We start from the raw sequence: 25,714 nt of genomic DNA, 5'->3' as shown, positions 1-25,714 counted from the left end.
TATTTAAATTATTGGTTAAGAAATTTACATCACATTATTCCATGCGTCTACATTTGTTGACATAACAGTGGGCAGTCAAATTTGAGGTTACCAATAAAAACCTCTGCATCAAACTGTGATAGATTGTTTTTAGTGATGAACATTTTGTAATTTTTTTTATTGGGGGGGGGGGGGGAGGTTGGGGGTTACCAAAGGAAGCTGATGATTTCATAGTTTTCTTCCGTTGATCTAGTAGCTCATAATATAGAGGGAGGGTTCAACTATTGTTACGGCTTTTACGAGTCTCGTACTAAATGTAAGGGATATCTGATTATTATTATTATTTGTTTGGCGTCACCTGTGCCTGGGAGGCGAAAAGCGAACTGAATCACTGATGCAGCTAGACAGTTGCCGTCGACCAGCTTTTCTTGTACTCTCTCGTCTTCGTTGTTCCCAATGTATTTGATATAAAAAAAGAAAAGAAAAATTCAGGGGCCCGTTGCATAAAACTTTTTACCTGAGAAATCTCAGGTTGTTTTTACCAGAGTTTTTGCCCTGTGTTAAAGTCAATGGCAGAAATTAGACTAACCTTTGTTTTCAGTTTTTACCAGAGTTTTCTCAGGTAAAAAGTTTTATGGAACAGGCCCCAGGAAGACGGGAGGGTAAAGGCAATGATTGCTTCGCATAACTGTAGTCTCACTGCATCAGACCTATCTGTTACATTTAGCATAATAGCAAAGATATAGCTGCTGCCAATCACAAAGGTTTCCATGGTTGTTGCCATAATGGCAAAGTTACAATAGTTGTAACTCTTTATAAAACCGGCCTCTGGTCTAAGGAATTGCCTCCATTTCCAAGGCCAATAATTTGTCTGTGGCTACTTTGTTGGAAATCCACAATAGCGGCTTTTCATTACCAATTCTCAGATTTCATCAGACAAATCAATGGAGAATACAGAAAAGCCGTTATGAATAGACGCAAAGTGCCTCTATAGTGGGATTCCTGTGGAAAGACACCACACAGACTTTTAATAAGGCACCTTAATCAATTGCAAGTATGCCATCTAAACTTACAATCAATTAACAAGAAAATTTCCTGCAACAGTACACCCGCTAACATAGACAGAAAACCCGCTACATGAGGGAATGCTTACATTACATTGCACACATACACAAATAAAATTTATCTTCATAACGTTACGAGGACAGAAAATAATAATACAACCATATGGACCAATATACTGAAAGACAATTTAACTGCTTTTGAACTCCCAGAAAAGGGATAAAAGAAGTCGTTTGGCAGTTTAGATTCCAGCGCTGGTTTCTCCGCCCAGGAAGCGGTCGGAGAGGTGGAGGCGTCGATGAACTCCACAGACACGGAAACTTCAAAAGTTTGAACGAGAGATTCTGCTCCCTGCTGGCAGTATGGGCCTATGCACTGTGGAAGAGAAAGAAAAAGGAGGAGAGTGAGTGATTGAGAGTGTGAGAGGGAGCAGGGGAGAATGGAGGAGTGAGGGAGAGAGAGAAGAGAAGGGGAAGAGAGGAGAGGAGAAAGATGGATGATGAAAAACGGCACTATCTTACAAAGAGTTACAATTGATCCAATAAATCATAACTCTAAGGAAATCCATCAGTGTCATAATTTTTTCTACAGGAAATTGTAAAATGTCCTTTGTAAACGAGAGAACACACCAAATTGTCAAGAAATCAATGAATTCATGGATATATATTCATATCTGAACAAATTTCGAACAAACATGCATTTTATATGTTGACTTTGCTGGCTTTCCATAGTTGCGATTGATCGGATCAATCGCAACTCTTTGTGAGACGCAGCCCAGAATTTAAACAGATTGAGAGGGAAAGGAGGGGAGAGACATGGGGATGAAATACGGAGGGGAGGGGGCAGACAAGAATTTGGGAAGATAAAATTGTTAAAAGTCCAAATTATATAGCGTAAAATTGAGCACCTAGACATATAACAGTCATTATATGTCTGTGGTGAAACAACTGTATATCTTGAGAATTCAAAATTCAAAACCATGAAGACTGGATTTTGAATAATCATGCAACTCAAGAAAATAAAAAGATAGGCCTACATGTAAATCAATTTCAAGAAAGCACTTCAGGAAAATAGAGCTGTATAACTTTCAAGAAACTGAAGAACAATCTAATTGTATCCCCTGAACACAGTTTGGAGGATACTATGGATTTGGCCTCATCGTGTTGCCGCAGAGATTTCCTTGTGAGGCTACGGGGGATACAGGTGCTCGGCCGCGAGACCCGCGGAGCATCTATAGTTTTATAAAATGTGTTCCAGCCTCTCTGTCTTTTCTCTCTTGTCAATCTTACCTGATATCTAAGTGTTTGTCCCGAAGCATCAGGATAGTTATAACGGACACCGATAATCTTGGCCTGTGGGTTAGCTAACGCTCCTACGTTGGCATACAGTACTTCAATGTGAAGGGACATGTACATGTTGTTGCACACTCCTTGCTCGTTGCTCTGAAAAGGTGAACAAAGATCAAGTCAATCAATAGACCAGTTCGTAGTTACTTCATGGACAATTTTGGTCAAATGACCTTCATTTCTTTCATCATGATAGGCAGATTTCAAAGCAAGATATCACGTAAGCTTGCCTTACATAGCATGATGAAGAAATTGAATAGACCAGGTGACTAGAAAGCACACAAATGAACACGTAATGAAGGCATTTGTTGCATTCCTACTTTGAATGCATATCTTAGCATGTTGCACAATGTACTTTGCAAACTGTGAAATACCAGTCGTTCGTGGAAGCATTGTTGTTTTTTTGTGAATGTAAATGGAAGCGACAATTCAAAAGAATATATAAATAATCTAGACATCAAAGTTGGTGCTTATCTCATTAGATTTTAAAGCACCATGTCACTTTAGTACAAATGACCTTCTTCTGATCATGCGTAGAATCTTTTGATCATGCGCAGAAAGGAACTACGAACTGGCTTATTAGGTGATGTGTCAATTGACAGATCACCTCTTATTTTTCTACGAATTTTCTTTTTTATTTATTTCTTTATTTATTCTTTTTATTTATTTTTCTTTTCCCACCCTTTTCTTGTTCCACCAAAATCATCAAAACTAATCAATCAATTTTCATCAAAATGTTATCAATTATGGACAGTTATCATACGATGTGTACGAAACAAGTTCAACGTCAAATGGTCATCGTGACGTCATCTACGCGCCATTTTGTAAAATCACATTATCAATCATATCTTCATTATCAGTCATCAAAAGTTAACAATATTAACATGAAATCAACTTCAGATCAAGGGTCAACTGTCCATGTCATCAAAGGTCATTTTACAGGTCACGACGCGCATGTACGCGCGCGTCAAAATTTTAAAATGCTCAAAATCACTTTTTGATCAAAGTAGAGTACGAATCAGGTCATTCTAAGCATTTCAGAAATTTGCGCGCTCACAGGTTTTCGCGCGCGTTTACGCGCTTAACGTCCTTACGCAACGTACAACTGCACTTTATTTTACATCAATGCATTCTTTATGAAATTTCCAATAATTTGATACCTTAACCGACCTTCTACGACCAGTAATGAAGGAATGCGCCTCCGTCAAAGTTTGAATTACGCGCGCTTGCGCGCATTCACAATAGGCCAAAAATGTGCGAAAACATGCTTTTACAAAATTCTATATAACTATTCAGATAGTCTGTTAACCCCCAAATTTTGTTTTATATTCGGACAGAGTAGGACTTGTAGATGTGATTTCATGTCACATTTGACAATACATTTTATCATAACGTCATCAAATTGGCGTCAAAACTAAAATTTTCTATTTTTGTTTCATGTCGTTTTAATAATTTTGCAAATATGACTATAACTCCGTAATCATTGGTCGTTTTTCGCCCGGTTTTCGACATATTGTAGTTAATTATATATTCTTCCAAATTATGTTACATTTGTATCATTTTGAGCAGGAGATCATCATAAATATTAACAATGTATAGAAGTATAATTTATGATATAACTTTCACCTTAAAAATTCAATTTGAGGTTATATTTTATCGTTGCCTTGCAAGTGTATGGCAGTTACTATGGTCTGATGGTTAGTGCATCTGCCTTGTAATGCGAGGGTCCCTGGATCGAAACCCATCAGCATCTATTATTTTTTTTATTAAATTTTGTCTCATTTTGCGTGTAACCCCTATAAGCCAGTTTGGGGTTCATTCTGCAAATGATAAGAAAAAGTTCATTGGTACTAAAGTGACATGATTGTTTTATATTTAATGAGATATTAGTAACAACCTTGATGTCTTGATTATTCTTTTAGATTGTGCGATTCAATACATGCAAAAAAACAACAATGCGTGTACTAGCAACTGGTATTTCAGAGTTGGCTATGTATTGTTATAAGAACACGGCTAACGCTGCACTCCAGAAAGAAATGCAACAAATGCCTCCGTCAGTGTTCATTGCTTTGCTATTCTATTCACCTGGTCTATGCAATTGCTCCAACCTGCTATGTAAGGCATGCTTGTATAATATCTTGCAATGAAATCTACATTTCGTCATGTAAGAAATTAAATGTCATTTAGTCATTACTGCTCATGAGGCAACTAAATACTGGTCAATGCATACTGGTTTAATTTTTTTTTTCAAAACTGGATTCTAGAATCTTGCTTTCGTCAACACTATGCTCACTATTTCGTGTTATTACTTGCTAAATTGGAATTGACATTCTTTAGAAAAACAAGATTTATAAAACCTTTTATTTTAATGTCTTTCAACAGTATTTAACAGGTCCTTTCATTGATAAAACTACGTTTATTGTGATGATATTCATATTGATCTGCATTGAAATGATGATCATGATTAAAAAAATAGATCGTGATCGTGATCATGAGATTCACAGACAGATCACCTAATTCGTCCGTAAGACGAATTAAAATTCTAGTTCAATTTCATTTTGTTAGTCTAAGATATTAACATTTTCCTCCACTGGATTTTAAATAAAATATGAAGAGACAAAAAATTACACACATGGACATGACAAAACGTATAGAACTCCAGAATGTTTGCAGCATAGGCTCAATTGCACAATCTTTTGCAGATAAAACACAAGAAAACATAATACAATACTTAATAAGAAATAATATGTAAATAAACATTGAAGAAAATTGCACTCTTAGACAAGAAAATAATACGGTGAAATGACAAAGACAGAAACCAAAGCAAGAAGAGAATGGGAACGAAAAGTATCTCTTATGATGTACGGGAAGTCCCTATAACTCTTCAATACGGAGCCCGCTAGGTGACATGAAGGAGAAAAAAAAATTCTCCGTACATTATTTTGTTCCTTTCAAATACTTTTTCGTTCCCACGCAATATTATTTCGTTCCCACACAATATTATTTCGTTCCCATGAAATACGATTTTGTTCCCACGCAATATTATATTAAAAACGCAGCGTAGGCATTCTACACCTGTCGTGTGAAGTAGCATGCTCAAAATGTGCAAAGATCGCTTCCCGAAGAACGGTTGTGTCCTCACACTAAAACCAGTTTAACGAGGCAAAGCGATCTTGAAAACTACATTGCGAGGTGATTTTCTGAACCGGTTTGGAAGATCTCGTCGACCTTTCTCACTACACGTTAAACTAGTTTCCAGTATTAAACTAGTTTTAGGAAGGTAGTGAGAACGGGGTCAAAGACTTCAAGACTACTTTGCCAATACACTTACCACAGGGTTACTCGAGATTGGGTCCTCGAAGATCTCAACCCAGTCACCTACGACCTCAGGAAGTGAATTGCCAAATGTAGCGACATGGCTTGGATGATCACCGTTGAGGGCGTTTAGTGCAGTTGCTTGAATCAAGCCACAGATGTCTGAAACACTCTCATAGGAAACTCTGTAAAGAATACAACAGTCATAGATTTTTGTATTATGAATTAGTAATGCAGAGAGACTCTGAATTTTGCTAGAAATTCATTTGGATTCTCCAGATTTTCGGCAAACCTACACCAGCATCCTCATCAAATATCTATGCTTTTAAGAAAACTAATTAATCCTCGCTATCGACAATAACCAAAAGTTCCTGGATATAGCTCACGCCGTTTACTTGTGTGACCAAGTACCTTCTGGTAGCTTGATCAAGGTAAGATTTATATAAAGCAAAAAGGATATTCAGAATTAGCAAGTTTTATCATGATTCCTCCTTGAAATAGTAGAAGAGGTTCAGAATGCGGGTCGAAAGCAGAAGCAACTAGACAAGTGCCAGCTAAAGTACGAATAGCCTGGATGTTGTTGGATCAAACATCACTGAATAAGTAGAATTTCTACTTCTAGTTCAGGGCACAAGTGAATGGTAAATTCATGGTGTGCGCTACATTCAGGAACTTTTGGTTTTGGTCGATCGCGAAAATCGCTGGGGCGAATTTCTCCTTAAAGGGCAACCGCGTAGCCAGGATTTCATTTTGGAGGGGGCGGTAAGTGCACGCGAAGCGTGCCAACACTTACAGACCGCGCGAAGCGCGCTCCCTAGGGGGTGGGTGCAGGGAGGGGGTTTCCCCCTCCCGAGCGAAGTTTTTGATAATTCATAAATTAAAATGAAAAGGAGCCATCTCTCTTGTCTCTAGTACCTATATCAGCTCAGTTGACGATTTTGAACCTTGTTTTCAAAGTGATTGTGAGCGCACAAAAAAGAAATACAATGGAGGAAATTAAAATACTAATAAACCCACGCGAAGCACGGAAGCTAAAGCGTTTTATCATTTTTTTCCATGGAAAGGGTTCCGAGAAAAGGATATTCTCAAAGATATATTGAATACTTCTCTTGGAAAGACCAGAACTGATTACAAACAATTTAGCGACAACGCATATCTTTAACTCGCAGAAGAGAAGAAATGTATTTGTCGGGAGGAAGATATTCCTTCCCGCGCAGAGCAATGAATCTCTGAAATTTCAAAGGGCGGACGTTTCATCAAATGCAGGTATCTCGAATACCCCATCGGATCTAATTCCATTGATTTTCTACGATTATTGAACTTCACTACAAGGAAAATAGTGCGCAAAAAGTTGAAACTTCTGTGATTTATTGAAATTATATAAAAAAGGATGCATAATTTCTTTGACTTATCCTGAAGCGCTTCATTTCGAATCAAAGAAACGTAAGTGTCATTCAGAATGTAAAACAGAGGGAGCAAAACAGGACAGGAGATGAATGTGCAGGGAAATGACATGAAATTTAATAGAATTTGATAAAAAATATTGTACTTTTTTTATTCAAAACGACACAAAGTTTATACCTTCCTCTTTTTAAATTAGGAACCTGTTTGCCCCATAATTATGGTTGTTTAGTAATGAGCTGAAAAGCAGAAGTTGACTTTATGGAGGTGACGGCAGAAACTGATATAAAGATTTTACCCGCCCGGAGCCAACCCGACCAGAAGTTGCATGATCAATAAAAAAAAGGATAACTTCATATACTTCGGCCTAACCTTACTTTAAATCCATGCCCTATATACATTTGAACTTTAACTGGCAAGAAACACATATAGCTGAGGTGGAAAATAGGGTTAGAGAAAGGGTGGGGGGAAACAATGGAGAACTTCAATATTGTCATTTAACCGCGCACAGCGCGGAAGCAAAATTCATATAAAAATACAGAGTGAGAATGGAGTTTCTCTTTTGAGAAAAAAAAGAATAAAAAGGAAAAAAACACAAAGCTACCTTTCTTCCCTTTCCTCCCTTCCCTTTTCCTTTTCTCCACTCTTTTTCCCTTCTTTTTTTTTCTTTTTTGGGGACGTTTGGGGGGGGCGACCGCCCCCAACGCCCCCCTGGCTACGCGCCTGTCAAAGGGCTACAGTTATGTTGCCTATTATCATAATCATTAAAATGTTGACTTTTGTTATGAAACATACAAATTCAGTGAAGATACTCCACAGGATTCTGCTACATATGCACATGGATTAGAAAAACAATAAAACATACCGTATGGTGCATCCGCTGCGTAAATTCTCTCCAAACGTGATGGGAAGACGAGAATCGGTGTCGTTTACGCATGTTCCGTCGGCAGAGCTTCGGACAACCGTCAGCCAACTATCAGGATCTGTACCGATAGATATTGCCTGCGTAAAACTTAGGTTAAAGATAAATGCCAGTTGTGGTAACAATCTCAAAATGACTTTTTACAGAAACTAATATAATGACCACCCAAGTGTCTTTTTGTATGAATAAAAATATATGTGCCAAAGGATTCTGGAAGAAATTTTGTAATTGCTGAGAAATAAGCAAAATAAGCGCGGATTCGGTCACTTCCGTCCGGTCTTTATTCCAGCAATAATAATACTCTGTCCCACGTGTGCCTATCTGTGTTGGCAATCTTCAGTGTAATCGTTTTTCAGCTTAGATTTTTTTATTTCACAAAGTTCAGTTTATGTAACTGTACCAGATCTAGATCCAGGATGATATATTAATACTTAACCTTGGTTTTACAGACTTTCTCATGAAATCAGTATTTTACTGCAACTACTTTCATTTAGCTTTAAGGATAATTGCAATTACCTCTTACAGGGCATTAACAGAGCTTTGCAGATTACCTGTAAATAGTGGATAACATCAATTATTTTTTTTGGTGAAAATTCAATGGACAGCCGATATCATAGCAGTTTCTATATTACAGCTCAAATCAAAACAAATTAAAAGGATACAACATAACTCCTGGGGCGGTATTCTGAACATTGTCTTCTCTCCATATTTTATCTTATCTCAGAGATATGACAAAATCGGTATTCTGGTGGATGTCATAACTTTTGTCACAAAAATTGTCATAAATTTTGTCTCTTCTCTTTAGCGCGCAGCAAAAATACGCAGCTTTAAATGCACGTAATCCTTTTATACGAGCAAAAGATATGAAAAAAGTTATGACAGGGGGTAGCAGTCATAAATTTTGTCATATCTTTTAGTACCAAATATCCCGACACCCTGCCGACTGAATGTCAAGCATATAATGTTATTATTTAGATTAGATTGTGGTATTAGTTTCACTCATCTTCCATGACAATTTTCAAAATTATTTTTTCATGATACAAGTAGTTAGGCCCTACATATTTATTACTCCTTTTTTCTCTGTTTTCCTTACTTTTCTACTTCTCCCCTAAAATTCTTCACAGCTCCCTGTCTCTCTTTGTAATTAAGCGCATCAATATACGCGTAGCTGCGCGATGCCTGCAACTGTTTTGGGGATATGCCCTACCTGCCACGGGGCTTTCCTATTGGCTAGAAGGGCTCCAACTGGGAACTAACAATGATTTTGATTGGTTTGCTTCCGAAAAGATGGGTGGGAACTTTAAGAGATATGATAGTGAAAAGACAATGTTCAGAATACTGATTTGTGACAATCATAACGGTGTCACATCTCGGAGAGAAATGACAAAATTCATGACAAAAGTTATGACAGAGTTCCAGAATACCACCCTGGACAATGGTAGGGACAGTGAGGCCAATAAAAAGGCCATCCATAGTCATAGAAATCAATGGCCATGGATTGATTTGACCCTAAAAAGACCTCAACATTTATTCTGAATAAATCAGTACTGAGAAAAGCTCACTAAAAAGTATTTTGTATTGTTGTATGTACATGTATTATCATTTAAATAAAACAATTGCTTATGATTGACATACATGTAACCCTGTGAACGATTTACCTGAATACCTATGAAATTTTGAAAGCTGTTTAAAAAGTTTGCCAATATCGCAATTAATTTTTTTTTCATTTTACATTAAAAAATAATACGAAAGAGTGTTTTTTAGCAAAACAGCAGTTTAGAAGCTTTATTCAAAATTTACAACTGAATTCAAAATGAATGCATGAATTAGGGATAATCCGTTTAATCAAAAACAAATTTGAATGATTTGGGAATAAAATATATATATTTGTCAGATTACTACATAGGTGATAGGCATGCCAGTTTCTTCTGTGACCATGTGATCAAAAGCTTATATCTGTCCAACCTCCAAAATAACCCCAGTTAGGGTTATGCCCTGGAGTTCAGTAAAGGATATTTGATACTCTCGTCTGGTTGAATCTCTTCCACGAGGTTCCCAGCCATTAACGGTTGTCCAATCACGTAGCCAGGATTACCGCTACGAGGGTACACATCAACCTCCTCACGCTGTGTGAAGAAATATTGAGAAAGAATGAGCGAGAAAGACCACTTTTTGAGGAGCGTTGTGGTCCAGTGAACTAGTCTTCTGACTTTGAAGCAGTGGGTCATGGGTTCAAATCCCAGCTATGGCATGATTTCCTTCGGCAAGAAATATATCCACCCTTCACCCAGGTGAGGTAAATGGGAATGGGTACCTGGCAAGAATTTATTCCTTGAAATGCCACTGCGCTGTAAAAGGCTGCAGGGCTAAAGCCAGGGTAATAAAATCCGATCGAGCGCATGGGGACACATTTTGCACTGATATGCACTATATAGGCATGTTCGTATTATTATGATCATTTCTAAACCATTACGCTGCCCCTGATCAATGGATGCAGGAGACCGCCATCACGAGCAGTTAAGCTTGGGAATGATGGTGGCCTCATGAAAAACCTTTTTGACATTGATAATAAATCACTGATCAAGTAGGTGCAAAGAAGTAGCTTTGGATGCGGGTATAGATCCAAGTGCAAATTTACTTGTGCTGGATGGTATTTTGATATCACCAAAAACATGCAACATTGAAAAATATTGATAATTAAACAAAAGTGTCGAAGGGTAAGATAAAAACATGCCAATGTGTCTTTGACCTTTTGGCCCTTTAAATCAATAGGCTTCGGGGGATCCATGCTAGTTTCATGCACACCAACTTATATGAGCCTAGGTTAATTTAAACTGAAGTTACCGCTTTACAAAAAAGTTAACGGACAGACAGACGGAAAGACATTGAGCGTGATACCATAATACGTCCCATAGGACCGGCGTGTAAAAATGATTTCATGATTATGTTGAAATATTGTGGTAACACAATATGACAAAAATATTGTCAATTGTGAAAAGCTAATCACATTTATTGACAGGAATGCTGCTCTGTACGATTGCTTTCAACCTGCTCAGAACATTGTAAGTTGGAAGTAGGGAAAACAATGATGAAAGCCTTATTTTTATTTCAACCTTCCCTCCTACCACTGAATTTGGGAGCTCAAAATGAACATTTATAACAGGTTTTCAGACTCAGCAGTATATCATGTTATCAGCAATATTTTGCTGGTCATATAAAGTGCCGTGGTGTAGCGGTTCTGACTCTCGCCTTGTCATCAGAGGGTCGTGTTTTCGAATCCCACCATGGCCTAGCGCCCTTTGGCAAGGCGTCAGTCCACACTTTGCCACTCTCACCCAGGTGCTAATTGGGTACCGGTAGGAAAAAACCGTCATTGTGGTTGGTTTAGCAAGCTTGCGCCTAACAGGCTGCTTGGAATGCTATGAATCCAGTGACCGGGTAATAATAATTGTGAAGCGCTTTGAACAGTTGTAGATTGATAAAGCGCTATATAAATGCCAATTATTATTATTAAACAACTAACATTGAAAGCAAATATCGACCAGCATACATTCTACCAATTCAATGTGTGATTTCAAGTATGGTGTTGAAATTTGGTGTTGGTGTTGTGACAACACCAACACCAGCCACAACACCGTACTTGAAATCAGGCTGGTGTTGGGATTGATCTTGGAAAATATGACATATTTCCTGCAGTTCCTGTTGAAGGCTGGTGTTGAATGTCGTCTGCTGAACCGTGCACTGCGGCTGGTGTTGACAATCTACGTGCAGTTTCCCCATTCGGCAACACCGACCCCCAGGGATTGGGAAAATCGTTATTTCAAGTTTGGTGTTGGTGACTGTAGCTCACGAACAGGCGACGAATACTATGAAACATCCCCGTAAAATTATCTTTTTACAGTTAAAATGAACGCAAAAAAAAAGAGTTTTATACATTTTAATGAAAAATAATATTTACGCTTTCTGATTCTGCACTGATTTTAACCTTTGTATTCTGTACGATAGAATTTTATTGCAATTTCTCCCCGATTTCACTTTCGTCGTCGAGAATTTCTCACGTTATAAAGTTGAAATGATCGGAAGCGCAGAGGCTTGACATCATAGGCTATCGATAACGCGAACGGTATCGTTCCTCTGAACCCAGCTCGGTGTTGGAGCTCGCTTCAGCAGCCTTTTCACGCTCTCAACACCGACACCGAACATCGTACTTGAAATCACCCAATGCGGCCCTGTAAATATTTGGGACTCACCTTCACAAACTCTGTAGAGAATGTCTGGGATGGGTTCATGTCATTTGAGGTCAATGACCCCAGGAGAAGTTCGACCTCTACTTCCTCTATGCCATCTGTTGAATTGTGGGTAATGATGTATTTGACCTAGGAAGGAAGGAGATAGAAATGAAGTAACCTTGTTAATGTGGCTCAGTCAGTCGCCCCAAAAAAGTATTAAAATAGATATCGATTAGCAAAATGTCAACCCATTACAAATTCAATTTTGATTTATATGTCAACTCCTTTTTTTGATCAAATCAGGGCAACAAAATATCCCCTAACCTTTTCATTAACTCATAAATCAGAGTCGCAACAGGCTACTCTTTATCTATTCAAACTCTAAAATTATGAACAAAATGGACACAAAACATATTCATAACGGATATAGCAGACAAGCAGAATTTCAGGGTGGCTCCTTTTGTTTTCATCCGCTCCAGACAATGGACAAAATGGGTGAACATTTAAATCACAGTGGCCAGTTGGTCGATGGATATAGAGCGTATGAAACATGTATGCTAATAGTACACAACGAATACATAATGTTTTCCAACAGATGTCAGGATTCTTTTCCGTTTTACATCCTTTCTGCATCCATTAGTGCATAAGGACTAAGCCTTTACCCCTTATTTCTTTCTTTTTCTTGTTTTCTTTTCTTATTATTTTTCTCTTTTCCTTTCTTTTTTCTCCTTTTATTTTCTGTAATTTTTTTTCTTCTCATGAGCAAAGTAGATTAGCCTTACCTCAAGGACCACATCCTCACAAGTTTCACTTGATTCATTATACACCGGGAACGGGACCTCATCCATCGTGTAGTTGCAGTCAACCACGAAACCAAAGACGATCCGGCACAAGACTGGCAATCGGACCGAGATATTCACTAGACCCGGCTCGCCGTAGAAGGGATAGTCTGTGACAGGGACGAGGGTCGTGAACTGATCGACGACGGTTGCGTTGGGACCCAATGTGGCGTTACCCGCGTCTGGGGTTGTCACATCTTGTGGGGTCGTCGGCATGGAGGTCATCTCGGGGAGGGCGGTTGTGGCGTTGACTAAGATAGGCGCAGGGAGTGGGTTTTCTTGAAGGAAATTGGGCGTCTGGAGCATGAGAAAGTAAAAAAAGTCAAATAGGGTTACATATCGTGTACAGGTATTGTGGTCTAATCCGGTGGATTGTCTCAGGACTATAGGTCATAAGGTTTGGGATTCAAATCCCATCTTGGCACTAACTTCCTTTAGCAAGATGTTGTTGTGCTGCTTTCCCCCCATTCCTTTCTTTTTATAAACTATATATTTTTTAACATCTTCATATTGATAAAATTTCTTAAAAATGGTAAAGTTACAACAGTTGTAACTCTTTTATGAAACATGCAGGCACCAGGGATGGCATCTCAAAGTACTTTGTATCTTCCAGAAAAGGCACCAGGTAAATATGGGATATTATCATCATTGATGCACTTACTGCTATGACCTTGAACCCATCAAAGTATGTCTTGGCAGATAAGAACGGTTGCTGTCCACACTCTCTTTCAAGACTGGTAAGCAAACGAGTGCATGTTACACTCTGATCCTGTAAATATGCTGTAAGAAAAAAATATAATAATATCCAGTCTCTAAATCAGTAAACTGCCAAATCGTCTATTGCCAACTCGTCCACTCATCACATGGTCTAACTTCGTTAGACCATGTGATTTAAGCAGATATTGGATGAACATTATCACAATAATTTCACACAAGACTACCATGAGACACGCCTACCACTACCACTCTCTTATTTCTGATGACCGAATCTCACAAGTCTCCAGTTTTTTCCGCTAACAAGTTTGAAAGAAATTGAAAAAGAGCCCAGAATTCACAGAAAATGGTATTTCTTCAATTCCCCAATTTTATGAGTCATAAAATGTCTTGTATAGCAGATTGCTTTATATCGAACTGTAAAGAACGATGGTGAGAGCTTTCCTTATACAGGGCGACACAAGATTTCATCCTGCGAAAATATCTCAAGATGATATACATGTAGGTTTTTGAGTTAGGATTAAGAGTTTTTTATTCAGAATAATGCAAAGATTAAAGATTGGTGTTTATCCAGTTTTGAAGGTTGGCTTTTATGCTCGTATAGATTTCCCATTGGAGCAAATATCATAAAACCCTCACATGACCAAAAACGGTAATCAAACTCGTAAGCAAAATCATTTCGTCAAATGTTCTGAACATATACTAGTAATTGAAGGACACAGAACCTGCAGTTTAGAAAACTGAAACCTTGAGACTCAACATAAAGGTCATACGAACCTGCAGGGTTGCTGTCGTCACAAATATCCGATGTTAGCCCTCTTGGTAGCCCGAGTCGCCCTAGGGCTAGGGAGTCATACAATGTGTAGATTACATCTCCAGACTGAGAGAAACAGAAAAAAAGGGGACGAAATGTATAATTTTTAGTTAATATCGTTAAGGTGCTCCTTATACTCAAATGAGTGCACATTCATTGTTCTCTTTCTGGTTTAAGACTTTTTGTAGAGTAGGAGCGGTTATGTGCAAGCTTGCCTTCTGTATTGCTTCAAAGGACACCTCAATTTCGAATTCAATCAAGCTTCTGTGTCTGGTTGTTACAGTTCCTACAGTATATCATCCTTATCATCATCATCCTTATGATCCTCCTCCTCCTCCTCATCATCATCATCACAACCATCATCATCATCATCACTCATCATCATACTTATTATTCTTATCATAATAATTGAAAACACTGCGGTCATAATTATTATTACATTAATTAATTTAATGTAAATTATAAAAGGATAAAGCACAGCTAATCACCTTATAAAAGTCACTATAGGTCACATTTGTATCCTCTGACGGCTTGGCATACGATGTTGACCCATACTGATCGCTAAGCTCATAGAAACGTTCAACCGTCTCAACCGCCTGCGGCACAGTATAGAAATTCCTTTGAGCATCTGGAAAACAAAGTAAAGGTATCGGTAACAGGATGGGAAAAGGGGTATACTTCATCTCTTACTGCAATATGTTGGAGAGCAATTACAACATGGAGAAGGTTTAGGGTTCACCATGTGTAACATGGTGAAGGGAAGGAAATACAGGCAGATATTACTTCCATACAAGGATATGGAGAACACCTTTCATACATGTAGGAAAAGGTGTTCTCCATATCCTCTGTACAATAAAATCACACAGTTTTGACCCAGAAAACAAACATTATAGTAATGTCAAATAGTCACACAAGGTCCCGTGGCTAAGTGGTCTAAGGCACCTGACCACACCATGAAAGTCCAGGGTTCAATTCCCCGCACTGCCCTTGACCGACGCATTTTTATCTACATAGCTCTTTTATCCTGCATCAGATAAATAAAAATGCTTAATGCATTAATGATAACGTGTGCATGTGTTAAAAAAAAAGAAAAAATGCAGGGAATAATTTTCCTGGTATCGCATCACAATTTGCTCCACATTTTCGAAAGACTGCTATGCATTAAGTCTTCTGTATAGCATATTTTTACATAGGACTGTACAATACTTAGTTGAGAGCTTTTCTCTTATGGCCAAAAATGGCAAAATGCTATTCAAATTTGTAAAGCAAAATTATTCCCTGCAAAGTACTAGATTGAAATCAAATATCGTCCAAGGTCCTATAATACAAAGGTTAGTGATTAATCAATTTTTACAATTAATTGTACACTATGAACAATGCAATCAATCATAAAAAAATAGGTTCTAAGGTAATTTGCTAAGCTTTGTGTTACGGGCCCTAACACTACTTACAGTTATCTCTGGTGATACAGAATAGGCTTGGGTCCGTCACATCCACAGTCTCAGGCTCAGCATTGTTGGTGAAGATGACTGAGCTTCTTAGACACACCTTGTCCTCAACACTAGAGAGAGAGAGAGAGAGAGAGAGTCAGGCAGAGAGGCGGGGAGTCACAAAGAATAAGGGGGTGTTGCAAGAAAATATTTGCAATCAATTGCAAATATTCTGTTGCAATCTTATAACTGATTGATCAATTTTAGCTGTAGCAAATCAGATTACACTCCTTGTTTCATGGAGCAGATTAGCAAATTGCAGATATTGCAAATATGCAATTAATTGCAATACCTAGGATTGATCTCGAGACTGAAAAAAGACTTGCAATTGATCGCAAGTTTGTTCCAATGCACCGTATGAGAGATTCAGACAGAGAGGCGGAGAGTCGGAGGGAGGGAGAGAGAGAGAATTAAGGGAAGAGGGAATGGTTAATTTAGATATAATTACTATCTGAGGGTTGACTGGAAATTTTCTTGTGTTTGACCTAAAAAAAAAAATTAAATGGATTGACAGGGAAGGGTATCAGGCTAGGTATTATCTGACCACTGGTTGAACATTTTGAAAATCCGCTGACGGACAATCTGATTTATAAGACGGACGATTACTTACACATAGGTATTCTCTGAACATTGGCTGAATGTCTCTGTGTCGGCCGCTGTACAATCTGGGTCACAGCAGCAGTTTACGTCACATCGGTTGCCAGTCAAATCACAGATGCATGTACCTATGTCTACTCAGACACAGAAAGAGGAAAATAAGTGAATATTTATGAGTGATCCCCACTCTATACCTCACACATTGCCAATCAGGGGTGTTAGTGGTCACAAATAAAAAGATCTGAAAAAAGCTGAAGAGTGTTGAAAAAGTCTGAAATAGAAAGAGCTCCCATACTTTTTGCACAGAAGAAAGCCCAAAATAAGCTGAAATTAAGCTGAAAAAAAAAAAAAAATCTGAAATCCAATGAAAATCTGAACTCTCACACCCCTGATTGCCAATATATCAAAATGTAATGAACATTGAACTATAATATGTATTCCCAAGAGGGAAGAATATTATGCCAAATAATGTATGGTAAGGTCCCCTAAGTCTGTAGTTTTGTATGAGATTCTGACAGCTTTGAAGGGTGAATCCATGGAATGGAGATATTTGAAGAACAAAATAAATATTTTAAAATGATGTAAAAAAGAGAGTTAGAGAGGAAAATGGATATCAATTGATACACTTAAAAGTGATAGAAAGGGTGATTACAATATTGACAAAAATATCAGATATTTGTTATTTTAAATGCATGTACATATTACTCTCTTACAGAGAAACACCTTTCCAGCTATGTGAATTATGGACCAGGGGGGTGTTTCACAAAGATTTAAAGTATGACTTAGGTCGCACTTAAATGTCGACGCGTACATGATATGCAACGCGCAATCTTATTGATCAATACGCAGAAGTGCGCGTCCTCTTGGCATGATCTGACCAATGCTGTCATGCCTTTTATACTGCGCGCAACTAGACATTTAAGTGCGACTCTAAGTCATACTTAAATCTTTGTGAAACACCCCCAGAACACATTGAAGAAGCAATGCAGTTGGTGTCAAAGAGATGGCAGATGTGGGGTTCTGGAGGTGACCTTGAGGAACAAACTGTCAAGGCGGCACACAGGACCAAAAGGGCACCCAGCGACGCTAAGTTATGTTGAAGAGGCGCCCTTTCCAGCCACTTGTGTACATGGCTGAGTGTGGATTATATGGCTTGAATCGTTCTCAGGTGGGTAACAATCTATATTTGTTCTTAAAGTAGAGAGTTGGGAATACTCCTTCTATCATCATCATCATCATAATCAGTATCATTTTTTTTATTGTTGCTGTTGTGACTATCATTATCATAATTATAATTTTTATAATTATTATTATCATTAAATTATCATTATTATCATTATCATTTACATTAAATTATTTTCCTCATTATTTATTTCATCATAATTAGTACCATTAGCATTGGTTTTATTGTAATCACCATTATTATTGTATTGTTGAACTATTTTGCATCATCGCGTCATTATTATTTTTTTTTGTTAATATAAGACTTTATATTTCTCCAATTTACTGTTTATATTTGAATTATGATGAATTGTTAGGCGCCTTGAGCATTCTTCGGAGTGGATATGTGCGCATTAGAAATATGGTTATTATTATTATTATATAATTGATCATTTTATAAAAAACACTCTTTCATCAATTGTAATGCAATATTAATCAACATTTGTATATATTTATATTTTAAATTCCAGGTTCTGGAGCTTGACACACAGGCTCATCAGTAAAAGGGTGAGTCTCCTGTTCAACAATTAACAAGATAGTTTTACGGGTAATGAGGAGATGGCCAGCTCTCGAGTCATCCGCCCAAGGTCGTTGGCTATTAATAGGGCAATATTAACAACACCAGAGAGGATTGCCAGATACTACCAAGGACTGGACAAGATCTTGATAAAGTATGATCTAAAGGACAAGCCTAGGTTCATATACAATGTTGATGAAACTGGCTTCAATCAGGAGCATTCACCATTGAGGGTGGTGAGTGGTAGGAGGTCGCCTTCCATTATTTCCTGCTGCTCAGCAACCATAACACTCCTTGCCTGTGGGATCAGCTGAGGGATTCACATTATCACCCTATATTGTATTTTAAGGCAAGAACTTGATGGCAGAGCTGATCTGCTATCATTACCAGGCAGCAGGTTCGAGATAACGGACAGTGGGTGGAGTAAAGGAGAAGTCTTCAGACGGTTCCTCAGCAAGCATTTCATCCCATCCCTGCCAGACCGGAAAGCTAAGCAACGAGTACTCCTACTGTATGATGGACACAAAAGCCACATAACTGTTCCCCTCATAAAAGAAGCCCGGAAGCACAACGTGATACTTTTCCTCCTTCCCCCTCACACAAGTCACATTCTCCAGCCTCTCGACGTAGGCTGCTTCTTCCCGATGAAGGCACATTTCAACAGGCAGTGCACAGATTTCCTCTCCAAGCATCCTGGGAGGTCATTAACTAGATCTGACACGACAAGCCTCATCAGTCACGCATACCTACAGGCGATGAGAGAAGACAGGCGATGAGAGAAGACAACCTCAAGGTAGCATTTAAGTCTGGAATTGAATTGAATCAAGAGGACGATGAGCCCAAGTATAGTAACCAACGCCGACACCCATCATCTGGTTCATCCCCCATCAACAAGCTCCATGGAGGCATCATTAGCGACCAAGAAGCCTTCTCCACCTTCAAAGAATAGTCAGAGGAAAAGGCAGGCTCCACCAGTCTATGAAGCAGGAGGGGTAGCCATCAGGGACAACAGAATCTTCTGAAAGATTCTACAACTGAGCAGACGACCCAGACTCATCTTTCTGAGAAAAGATCAGATGACGATGAACATTGTTGCCAGTGCCATTTGGACGAACCACCATCATGGACACTGTCATTGACTGGGCAGAATGAGACTCATGCAAACACTGGGTCCATCATGGTTGCGCCGGACGAGCTCAAGTTGGCAACGATTATTTTTTTTCAGGTGCCCTTGTTGTGAGAAGGAACAATCAATATTTGTTTATATGTATAAATATAATCATATGAATAAGTAATTATGTGAATATCCAACTATGTAAATATATGAATATATAAATATGTAAATATATACATGTATGTATGTATGTAAATATGTAAAATATGAAAAATATGTAAAATACAAATTAATATGTAAACAATTTTCATTTCTGAAAAATATGAGGTGTGTAAATGGAAAATGAATAAAAAAATGAAAACAAGAAATTCAGTTGAGTGTACAAATCATAACTTAGTGTCTTTTCTTCATTCTCCTTAGCTGTGTTCATGTGGCCATGAATTAAGTGTGCTTTTAAGAGAAGAGAACATGTTCATTTTTCCTTAAATTTCATTCCCCAATATACAAAACAATTTAAGATTGGGTGGGGGGGGGGGGGGAAGGTCGATCTAATGATTTCGTCCTGAAAGATGGTAACAATGATGTGAAATTTTGTGAGAAATGTTGAAAATGATATAGGGCAAGTCCAAGAATTCGCGCGCGTTACGTATGGGACATTTCAGAGGCTTCAATGACCTGAAAAATAGTGTTAATTGACTTTGATTAGATTGAATACCCTCATGATGGTAGACATCTAGGAGAAGAATAATCATGGAAAAAATGTTGGCATATGACCTCGACCTTGACCTTTTAGAGAGAAAAGATGGGCCGTTACGTATGGGACGCAGAAAAAAGACAATTTTTGAAACAATTTTTACAAGTTGAGAATTCTCTTAAAGTATTTCATTTGACAACTTGTAACTCAGTAAGATAGAAGTCACAATACTCTAGTATATCTGAGGCAAGTTTCATGTCATAAGCCAAATCCCTCTAATTACAGACTCTAATTAAACAAATTAATGACATGTTACGTATGGGACAGTTACGTATGGGACATTTTGTCCCCATAGAGAATGTACACAATTTCCCCCATAATTAAAAAAATTGAAATAATTTAAAATATGGAAATAACAAAAGAGTTTCTGTCTTTTAAAATGTTCTATTGAGACATATTTGATATGACTGAAAAGGAAATTAGCCATTTCCACATTTTTTTCCTTGTTTTTCATGGTTTCATGAATTTCTTATGTATTTCTAATGTTTTTTATTTTATTCATATTTTTCCATTTTCACAATTTTTTCGCTTCAATTGTTTTCATTAATCAGTATTCATAACAAATCAGTCTTTAAAAACTAAAGAAAAGGTAAGTAATCACTTTTAGAGCACTCTTGAAATTTATTTTTCTCCATTCACTTTGTACACAAATCTCCCCATTGACATTGTGTGTAAATGTCCCATACGTAACATGTTGTCCCATACGTAACAATTATTTAATTAACTTTTAATTAAAAAGTAAACTCTATTTTTGAAACTTTTTGGGTATAACATTTTCATACTTTATAAATTAGAACTTCCCAGAGATGCAACAATACAAGTATTGTATTATGAGAAATAACTTAAAAAAACATCCTCAAAATGTTACGTATGGGACATTCCCTCCTTGGACAAGACCTAATTTGCATAATTAATTAGATGACATCACTTCTTTTCCCCAAAAAGTAAGAAGATGTTAGGGGGTCCATGTCCCACCTATGACTAAATCTCATAAGTTTTGTTTTTATTTTCTATGAGTTTTTATAATTGTCCCATACGTAACGCCCATTTTACCAATTATGCAAATTAGGTGCCCCAAATTAGCATAAATATGCATATTATCAAATTTTTCTTAATGAAATTGTAAAATTCAACATTTGGGCTCTCTTACCCCACCAAAGATAACTTCTTAAATTAAAGATGAAATTTTGCCTTCTAGGGTGACCTTTTCTTGGACTTGCCCTATAAATGAATAGATCCTGCAGTCATATTATACAATATGGAAATCATGGTTATGATGATGAACTTGGGATGATAAATGTAGTGATATTTTTTTGTTCAGTGGTGATGATTTTGGGGGCATGCCTTTTGTGAAAAAAATAGCTTTTACTTATGGAGGCCTAAATATATAATCTTAGAAGCAAGTAAAAAAATAATATTAATAAAACTATTTGTATGGTGAAATTGAATATGATGATGAAAATGAGATGTTAACTTTTGGCATAATTTTGAGAAAATTGTCTTAAATTTTAAAACCAATAATATGGCCCCTGCCTGGGGCCAACCTCCTCCCAAATTAAAACTTAAAGCCAGAATTCCTTAAAGTTTCAGCAACAAGCAATGTATTGAGTATTGATAAGACGGTCATTGATATGTATACATAGAAAAATCCATGATATTGTACAAGCGTATTCTCAACCTTGAAAAAATCAATACAAAATAATAGTATTACCAATTTCGAACTATTTACTAAAATGGCTGGTAATAAAAAGTGGTATTTGCTGGACAATACGAGGTGGTTTTCGAACATTTTGACACTCGTTGTCGACCACAAGAGGGCAGCAAACTTACTGCGCGAAGTTGGGTCACACATGTGAGCAGACGACTGTAAGTGTTGCAAATTTCTTGAAATTACATTGATTTTAATCTGAGTGAAGTTTGAATTCCAAGCCATGAAATGAAGATATGAATTATTGGACATTATGTGTAATACTAATAGGTGTCTTGAATTGTCAAGAAAACCGATGTGCCCTAAATATGGTCACCCCTTCATGTCAGACATCATTACATGAACCTTTGGCTTTAAAAAAAGGAAATTTCTGCATTTTATGTGATAAGTTATAAGACAGCTGCTCGAAGTTCGAACATCAAAATTAATGAAAAAAATGAAATTGTAATTTTTCTCAAACCTTCACTTGATTGACTTCACCAATATTTGTAAAATTATTATTAGACTTTGAAAAAATTCTGGTAATTTTTACTTTTGTCAGGGTTGAACCCCCTCCCCTTTTTTTAACACCTAAGATTGTAAAAAATAGTCTAGTTTCAAGTTTCAAATTAATTAACGATCCTTCAAATAAAACCCCGAAGGGGTGTACAAGGATACAACAAATGAAATAACATTAACATAACCTCTGACTCTGAGGCAGCCCACTCATACCTTCCACACTGGACTCTGGAGCATGAGGTCGATGTGGAATCAAGCAATGATAGTCATAGTGGAGAGGTCATGTGTGGGTGGGCTCAGGGGTCATTCACAGCAGCATGACAAGTGAAGTATAAACGATAATAAACATGGCAAGATACATGGCTTCATGCGTACTTTGGTTAATTGTAACACACAAATGTCAATATATGGGACCACACATATCATCTGCGTACACTTTACCTCACCTGTATTCGCGGGCACCTCTGTTGAAGGCAAAGTCGGCGGATTAGTCGTTGTTTGTTGCTGAGTCTGTGTTGTTTGGGCATTTTGGGTGGTTGCTATTGTTACTGGGTTGTTTGTGCTTTGTTGAATACCTGTGGGTGTTGTCTGAGCAGTTGCAGGAAAAATCTGTACCGCAGCGCAGAAGAAGATCAAAACTATTTCGGCGTCTGCTGGCAACCGCGCCATCTTGTCTGTGGTTATGAGCGTTGGGGTCGGGGTCACATTTAGGCCCTATATACCCCCCTAAAATGCAAACGCTCATAAATAAATTTAAAAAAAAACACCACCGACCGGAAGAATATTGATCTTGGTTGCAATCTAATAATGATAATGAGGTAATATAGCCGAAAGATCTATCACTTTTTGGGGGGAGGGGGGCAATTTCGGCCCTATAATTTCCCCCACTTTGCAAAATCAATATTTCGAATGTAAAAATGCCACTTAATCAGAAGTATGCCCCCCTCTTTTGAAAGTGAAAATTCCTCTTCTTTTGCTTAATTTTCAAACTTTTTCGAGGGCAAAGTCTAGCTTATTTGATTTTTGGTTAAATACCCCCCTTTTTTGCTTTTCAAAAATTTTCGTGAGCAAAATATCCTATTCTTTTGGTAACAAATTGAAGAGCAGATATTGATTTTTTTTAAAATGTAGTTTTCTTTTTGAAACCCAGATACAGCCCGCCAAATGACTTTTTGGTATCCCCTCTTCAAAATGTTTTTGCTCAATCATGCGTGAATAAAAAAAAATCAGATGAAAGAGGAGATTCTAAGCTTTACAACGGTACGTCTTTATCTATTTTATTTGTGATTAAGTTATGATAAATCATCGATAAATCTAACTCGGTTTCGTTTTTTTTTGTGGGACGCACTGTACAGTGCTCCATGCATGGCGACTGAATGAAGTCATTTGATTATTATCCCTTTCTTCATTCCGGACGGGAGAACAATAAATGTTTTCTACTCGAAATAGTGCCAAAATCAAGCCATTTTGGGCAGAAACCTTCGATATATACGTTTTTACTGATCACTGTCTTGTGATAAAGGAATGCTAAACGTCGCTCAGTTTGCTCTCTTGTGTAAAGATATAATGAGGACCAGTTTAGAAGAAGGGGGGGGGGGGTTGTAAGCGTAAAGTTTAGAGAGAGGACTTCAAAAATGTAAACCGTTTTATAATTATATTTTTTGCATTTTTGTACACCGTAGCAGAAGACATTGTGTGTGTGGGAGTGTGGGAGGGGGAGCGGGTGGGGTGTGTGTGGAGGCAGTGGCGTAACTATGGGCATGATGGGGGGTATATGGGGGGCACGTGCCCCCAATCGGCTGGCCAAAAAAAAACGGGGAAAGGGAGAAAAAGAGGGAGAAAGGAAAAGAAACGTATCGTGGGGAAAGAAGAAATTATGTTCATTATAAATGTTATATTATATTATGATTATGTTATATTACATTAGAAGCATTTTTTTCATAACTTTATGAAACATTATTTGCTCACAGGGCCTATGACTTTATTTGTTTGCTTGAAATTTGAAATTTATTTCTGCGTTCCACATGTTCAACATAATACAACATAATCAATTACATAGTTTTTATATATATATATACATTTTAGACACACGTATCATTTACAATCTCTTTCTGAATATAAAAAAAGTATATGAAAAATATTAGTTAACTAAATTTCAGAACGCAGGAGACCGTCGTCATGAGCGACCTGCTTGATGTTGACGACGGCCTCAAGGTAAAAAAAGCGACATGTAAAACTTACACATTTTTTAACAAGAGGTCATGAGGGTGTAGTGCATGTGTAGTGCAAGTACATTAGAAGAGGAGGGGTCAAAATTCATCATTAAAAAAGTACAAGTATAGTCAATGTGGCGGATTTGAATACAATGATATTAGGTTGCGCTTCATAGTGGCTTTAAAGGAATAAAGTGAGGAACACATTTTTGTAGTTTCGGGTAAATTGTTCCATAAGTCGGGGCCATGGTGTCTAATTGATTTATGAGTTATTAATAACTTTGGATTTGTTAGGTGAAAATTTCCAGAAATACGGGTAGGGTATGTGTGAATTGTACTGTTTAGATTAAATAAATTTTGAAATGAGGAGGGAAGTTGGTGGTTATTGTTCCTGGTACTCGCATAGACGGTTTAAAGAGATAAATAACCCTGATGTACTAAAAACCTCACGTTTTCAAATCAATATACTGTACACCAAATACATTACCTCGCAATTCGAGCCATAATTTTTTTCATGTAGTGACATTTGCCTTTTGAGTTTTCATGACTACTTTAATTGATTACCCTATTTAAGGTCTTAATATATACATTTCCTGTCCGTGCTAACGTTCGCATAATTTGATCGGTGAGATGTTTACTCTTCAACAGTGGCGTATAGCTAAGGGGGGGGGGGGGGGGCACGTGCCCCCTCGAGATTTGGTGTGCCCCCCAGAAAAAAAATTGGCAGAGCAAAAAAAGAAGGGCGAAAGAAGAAAAGATAAAAGGAAAAGGAGAAGAAAGACAGAAGACAAAAAGAAGAGAAAAACAAGAGGAGGAAGACAAGTGAATGAAATAATGGGAGGGGAAGACTTGCAAAAAAAAAATTCATGTTACAAGAAATTTTTGCTTGCGCTTCGAGCCAGAATTGCCTGTTTGATGAGATTCATTCTTGTTCAATAGGCTGATATGGAGCAAGTTTTGAAGTCAATATACAAACATATT

At 37.5% G+C, this 25,714-nt stretch overlaps 1 protein-coding gene across 1 annotated transcript; it reads right to left on the bottom strand.

Annotated features, from left to right (window-relative positions):
• Window positions 1-629: 629 nt before the first annotated feature.
• Window positions 630-23,212, bottom strand: LOC121417086 (tectonic-1-like). The gene is made up of 13 exons (XM_041610651.1): window positions 22,967-23,212; window positions 16,722-16,842; window positions 16,073-16,182; window positions 15,110-15,249; window positions 14,585-14,687; window positions 13,755-13,873; window positions 13,037-13,390; window positions 12,276-12,401; window positions 10,042-10,151; window positions 7,969-8,109; window positions 5,719-5,887; window positions 2,331-2,483; window positions 630-1,416 (listed from the first exon to the last, which is right to left on the bottom strand). The coding sequence occupies exons 1-13, from the start codon at window positions 23,187-23,189 to the stop codon at window positions 1,168-1,170; spliced, it is 2,118 nt and encodes a 705-aa protein (XP_041466585.1). The 5' UTR covers window positions 23,190-23,212; the 3' UTR covers window positions 630-1,167.
• Window positions 23,213-25,714: the final 2,502 nt, after the last annotated feature.

Source organism: Lytechinus variegatus, chromosome 6 (assembly GCF_018143015.1).
Source record: "Lytechinus variegatus isolate NC3 chromosome 6, Lvar_3.0, whole genome shotgun sequence".
Lineage (NCBI taxonomy): Eukaryota > Metazoa > Echinodermata > Echinoidea > Temnopleuroida > Toxopneustidae > Lytechinus > Lytechinus variegatus.
This window is presented reverse-complemented; position numbering and strand designations above follow the sequence as displayed.

Coding starts and splice junctions, on each gene's coding strand:
- LOC121417086 (XM_041610651.1), bottom strand. CDS start 23,189: ATGGCGCGGTTGCCAGCAGACGCCGAAATAGTTTTGATCTTCTTCTGC. Junction 15,250..16,072: donor CTGTATCACCAGAGATAACT/GTAAGTAGTGTT, acceptor TTTGTTTTCCAG/ATGCTCAAAGGAATTTCTAT. Junction 8,110..10,041: donor CAACCAGACGAGAGTATCAA/ATATCCTTTACT, acceptor CCTAAGTTTTAC/GCAGGCAATATCTATCGGTA.